This window comes from Cololabis saira, chromosome 23 (assembly GCF_033807715.1).
Source record: "Cololabis saira isolate AMF1-May2022 chromosome 23, fColSai1.1, whole genome shotgun sequence".
Lineage (NCBI taxonomy): Eukaryota > Metazoa > Chordata > Actinopteri > Beloniformes > Belonidae > Cololabis > Cololabis saira.
The window spans coordinates 30,987,384-30,992,457 of record NC_084609.1 but is presented as its reverse complement, the minus strand read 5'-3'; the positions used below and the strand labels follow the sequence as shown (position 1 = coordinate 30,992,457).

Below are 5,074 nucleotides of genomic sequence, written 5' to 3'. Positions count from 1 at the left end.
ACACCACCGAGACAACCAGCGGCGGAGCGAGAGCATGCGGCTAAACATGTCATCGCTGGTCAGATTGGGGAGGGGACCAGAGAAACCTACGGAGTCCGACAGGGTTTTGGCGTAGTTACACTGACACAATATTCAGTTTAGTGACTTCCGAAGACTGGAGTCATTAAATCCAACATTTGATACTTTACGATTGCTCTTTGCCAGCAGCTTCAAATTTGCTACAATGTCACCCCTCTGGCCCCCGGGATGCACCTAACTATGGTCGCTGGAGTCGGCATTCCTGGACCTCCTATGGATGCAGCAGCTCTACTGAATATTTGTTGCCGTTGTGCAATATTCCAATCTTGGTTGAGTCACTCACATGTAATTACATTTCCCTGGATGCTATAGCCAGGTCTATCTCCTAGCATCAGCCAGGGTTGAGTGTTGTGGTCATGGAGGAGCAGTCAGTGTCACACGCAATCCGGTACAACTGAACATTTGGTATTGGCTAAAACTGCAAGGGTTTTGGGTGAAATCCATGCACCTTTTGAACACAGGGCTCCAGGCCTGGGTAAGTTAGGTCTGAGGATTGCCAATAACCGCTAGTTCCAAAACCAGAGTCATTGGACTCGGGCATGCAGACCTTGCAAGGTCTGCTAAGCAGGGTAATGTGCAGAACCGCCTGTCAAGTCTGACAATTTGACATACTCCACATGGAGAAGCTCCACCATCTCACTGGTGGCAAACAAAGACTAGAATATTACAAAGTTCCCACCAGACAGTTTCAATTCATTTAAAAGCCATTTATTTAGTCAGCTGGAAGCCGCGTCGCCTCTGGAACATGCGGACCTGCAAGGCAAAGATGAGTCAGCTATGATAAGCACCAAAGTTCACATGGTAGGAAGGCAGCCTCACCAGACCCATGTTCAGAATCCACCCTTGCTTTGTTGAGATGTCTTGCCAGGGTATGGGAAGACTAGCTCCTGGGGGTGAAGTGGTTCTGTTTTGGTGTAGCGGGACTGGCTGAACAGGAAGCGGTTCTTGTTGTAGCGGGACCGAGACTTGTAAGCGTACACTTGATCCTCGTCACTTACAGGCGTGAAGACCGGCTCCTCCCCATCAGGTGAGGTCCAGCTCTCCTCTGAAACCTGCTGTTGGCTGCCCGGCACACCAGACTGCCTCTTCTGGGCACCATGTTGTCCTGCACCCCCAGCAGTGTTGGTGCTGTAAGATGCTGGCCCAGAACCCCTAGCAATATTGGTGCTGTAAGATGTTGGTCCAGAACCCCCAGCAATGTTGGTGCTGTAAAGTGCTGGCCCAGAACCAGAAGGGCTAGCAGCTCCAGCGATGTTTGTGCCACTGCTGTAGTGAGAGCCTGGAGACCGGTAAGTGCCAGAACCACTTGCTTGTCCTCTGGGTTTCTCAGGAGTTGGCCTGGCTGGAGCTTGGTTTGAAGTCAAGTACATCCATGTGGGGTCACTACCTGAGGAGATTTCAGGAATTGCAGTTACACTGCAAGTTCACATGCAACTGCTGTTGGGGATTTCAAGGCAGCTTACCTCCTTGAGGAGCACAGGTGATGCTTCCAATCAGTAGGAAAGAAGTCCACAACACCCTGTATACAGAGCAAGTATGATCAAAGTTCAGAACATATGCACTCAAAATGTGTAACACTACCACCCCTTTCCAATATGAAGTCACTAGAGGTACAAAGACAACTTTTTATCCCAACCACCATTTTAAAGAAAATAAAAGCTAGAAGAGCAACACTTGCGTTCTGAAACCTGATGGCATTTTACCCACCTCATTATGAGACAAATGAACAAAGACACCTTCAATGCTAGCCTAGTGGCAGGCCTTACAAATTGATGGTAATGCAAGGTTCAGAGCACTGGGACAATGATTTGATCCTGGAAGAGCTGCTTTTATATGATGTTGAGTGCAAAAGGAAGTGATTGCTCAGTGGTAACAGCTGCTACTGATTAATACAAAGCTGCAGTTGAGTTCAAACAGTGGACTTGCACAACTTGTTTTTGATCTTATGGCACTTTGTTTGGTCCACTCAGATCTCTATTACGTCATATAATCTTACAGCCACAACAGTTTGCTTATTTGAAATTATTATCACCTTTTTAATATCGTCAGTGATTATATGTTTGTGCAGTGCCTAATGATGTGGATCTGGGGTCATTTGTAGAAAAGCTTGAAAGCTGTGATGGGTCTTGAGAACAGTCTCTTTGTGGTCAGGCTCAGTTATTTGGTTCTCCAGTACAGGGAAAAAGCCCTCAAATGAAAGAGGACTGGGTTACCTTGACCTCATAAACCAGAACAAGGGTCAAATAGTCTCATTCCCTTTCAAATGTCCCTCACAGAACGCAATGACCTGAAATGATCCAAATGTCTAGCACCTTAAGAGCCGCTGGAAATGTCAGAATAATGACATACACTTTGATTTGTCCTTTTGCACCCACACACACACGTTACACCCACATACACATTTACACCCACATATACATCTATGCCCACATACACATTTACACCGACATGCACATTCAGGGCCACATACACATTTACAGCCACATACACACTCATACCCACATACCCATTCACACCCACATTCACATTCACACATGTACAGTGCACCCTGAGAACACCCAACCCCCCACAGTCCCACCATGCTGCGCTCCGTCCCCAAAACACCAAAGTCCAGTCTCCCCCACCAGCCTCCACCCAGCACCCCAAAATGACAGTGCTAGAGCAGAACCAGGAGGTCCCCGACCTGGTTGGCTGGCACAAAACTCCAGACCAACATAAGCACCCAGACCCCTGACAGCCATACCCATGAGAAAACCCAGGCACCACCCACCCACCTCTCCAGCCCCCGAGACCTCTCCACCACACAGCGGAAGCACCCCTGCAACCCCTGCATAGGCAGACCTCCACCAGGCAGTGCAGACATTCCAGCAGCGATGAACAGCGATGGGAGGCACCAGAGCCAAACCCAGAGCATCGCCACCAAGGGCCCGAAAAACCATGCCAGCATGGTGCCCCATGCAAACCCCCCAAATTCCACAAGGATCCCCAGACCCCCGCCCCACCACCATGCGGCACCAAATTTGGACCACTGAGGGAACCCAAACCACCATGGAACCAGACCACCATACAAAGGGACCTTGTAAAGCGAAGGAGATCCAACGTGACTCCACAAACACACCCCCTTAATATATAGTCATACTCTTATGTACAATCCTATTTACAGCGTCTTCACACCAATGACTGAAGCGCACGCTCTCTCCATGGTTCTAACACTCCTGGTTCTGATGTTCAGGTTTCCCCCAGTAATCATAACCCCCTCTCTATCAGTAAACAGTTTCTGGCTTCATACATCAGCTGAGCTGTTTGAAGTTGTACCAGATCTGGGAGTTTTAGTGGACAGGAGTTTATCCGTGCGGTCCTGGAAACTTGCCTTATGAACCATTGACAGTGGTGGGCATTCTTAACCAAGTCCTGAATGATGCAGTATATAAATCAGATTCCCCATGTGTGCTATAACTTCTTTACTCATGAACAAAAATAAAGCACCTTCAAACTAGTGTTGCTGTTCAGCAACATTTGCTTTTAGGATCAAAATGTCATGTGCATTGTGTCACACCAGAAAGCATCTTTCATGCAAGGAGTAACTTGCCAGAACTGTGGAGCAACTTGAGGGGGATTGGTGTAAATACAGCATCCCTGGACCGCCTGTGGATGCAGCAGCTACATTGAATATTTGTTGCTCTCCGTGCAATATTCCAATCCTGGTTGAGTCACCCACATGTAATTACATTTCCCTGGATCCTATAGCCAGGTTGATCTAGCAGCCAGGGTTGAGTGTTGTGGTCATGGAGCAGTCAGTGTCACACGCAATCTGTTACAACTGAACATTTGGTATTGGCTAGAACTGCAAGGGTTTGGGGTGAAATCCATGCACCTTTTGAACACAAGGCCCCATGCCTGGGCAAGTAACATCTTAGGATTGCCAATAACCGCTAGTTCCAACACCAGAGTCTTTGGACTTGGGCATGCAGACCTTGCAAGGTCTGCTAAGCAGGGTAACGTGCAGGACTGCCTGTCAAGTCTGACAACTTGAGGCACTCCATGTGGAGAAGCTCCACCATCTCTCTGGTGGCAAACAAAGACTAGAATATTACAAAGTTCCCACAAGACAGTGTAAATTCCTTAAAAAGCCATTTATTTAGTCAGCTGGAAGCCGCATCGCCTCTGGAACATGACCTGCAAGACAAAGATGAGTCAGCCATTATAAGCACCAAAGTTCACACCAAAGGAAGGCAGCCTCACCAGACCCATGTTCAGAATCCACCCTTGCTTTGTTGAGATGTCTTGCCAGGGTATGGGAAGACTGGCTCCAGGGGGTGAAGTGGTTCTGTTTTGGTGTAGCGGGACTGGCTGAACAGGAAGCGGTTCTTGTTGTAGCGGGACCGAGACTTGTAAGCGTACACTTGATCCTCGTCACTTACAGGCGTGAAGACCGGCTCCTCCCCATCAGATGAGGTCCAGCTCTCCTCTGCAACCTGCTGTTGGCTGCCCGGCACACCAGACTGCCTCTTCTGGGCACCATGTTGTCCTGCACCCCCAGCAGTGTTGGTGCTGTAAGCTGCTGGCCCAGAAACCCTAGCAGTGGTGATGCTGTAAGATGCTGGCCCAGAACCCCTAACAATGTTGGTGCTGTAAGATGCTGGCCCAGAACCAGAAGGGCTAGCAGCTCCAGCGATGTTTGTGCTACCGCTGTAGTGAGAGCCTGGAGACCGGTAAGTGCCAGAACCACTTGCTTGTCCTCTGGGTTTCTCAGGAGTTGGCCTGGCTGGATCTTGGTTTGAAGTCAAGTACATCCATGTGGGGTCACTACCTGAGGAGATTTCAGGAATTGCAGTTACACTGCAGGTTCACATGCAACTGCTGTTGGGGATTTCAAGGCAGCTTACCTCCTTGAGGAGCACAGGTGATGCTTCCAATCAGTAGGAAAGAAGTCCACAACACCCTGTATACAGAGCAAGTATGATCAAAGTTCAGAACATATGCACTCAAAATGTGT

The 5,074-nt window shown here is 48.8% G+C and overlaps 1 protein-coding gene across 1 annotated transcript; it reads right to left on the bottom strand.

The window, feature by feature from the left end:
- Nucleotides 1-908: 908 nt before the first annotated feature.
- On the bottom strand, nucleotides 909-3,025 carry LOC133424177 (uncharacterized). The gene is made up of 3 exons (XM_061714624.1): nucleotides 2,853-3,025; nucleotides 1,542-1,597; nucleotides 909-1,465 (listed from the first exon to the last, which is right to left on the bottom strand). Exons 1-3 carry the CDS (start codon nucleotides 3,023-3,025, stop codon nucleotides 909-911), a joined length of 786 nt encoding a protein of 261 aa, XP_061570608.1.
- Between the last annotated feature and the right edge of the window lie 2,049 nt (nucleotides 3,026-5,074).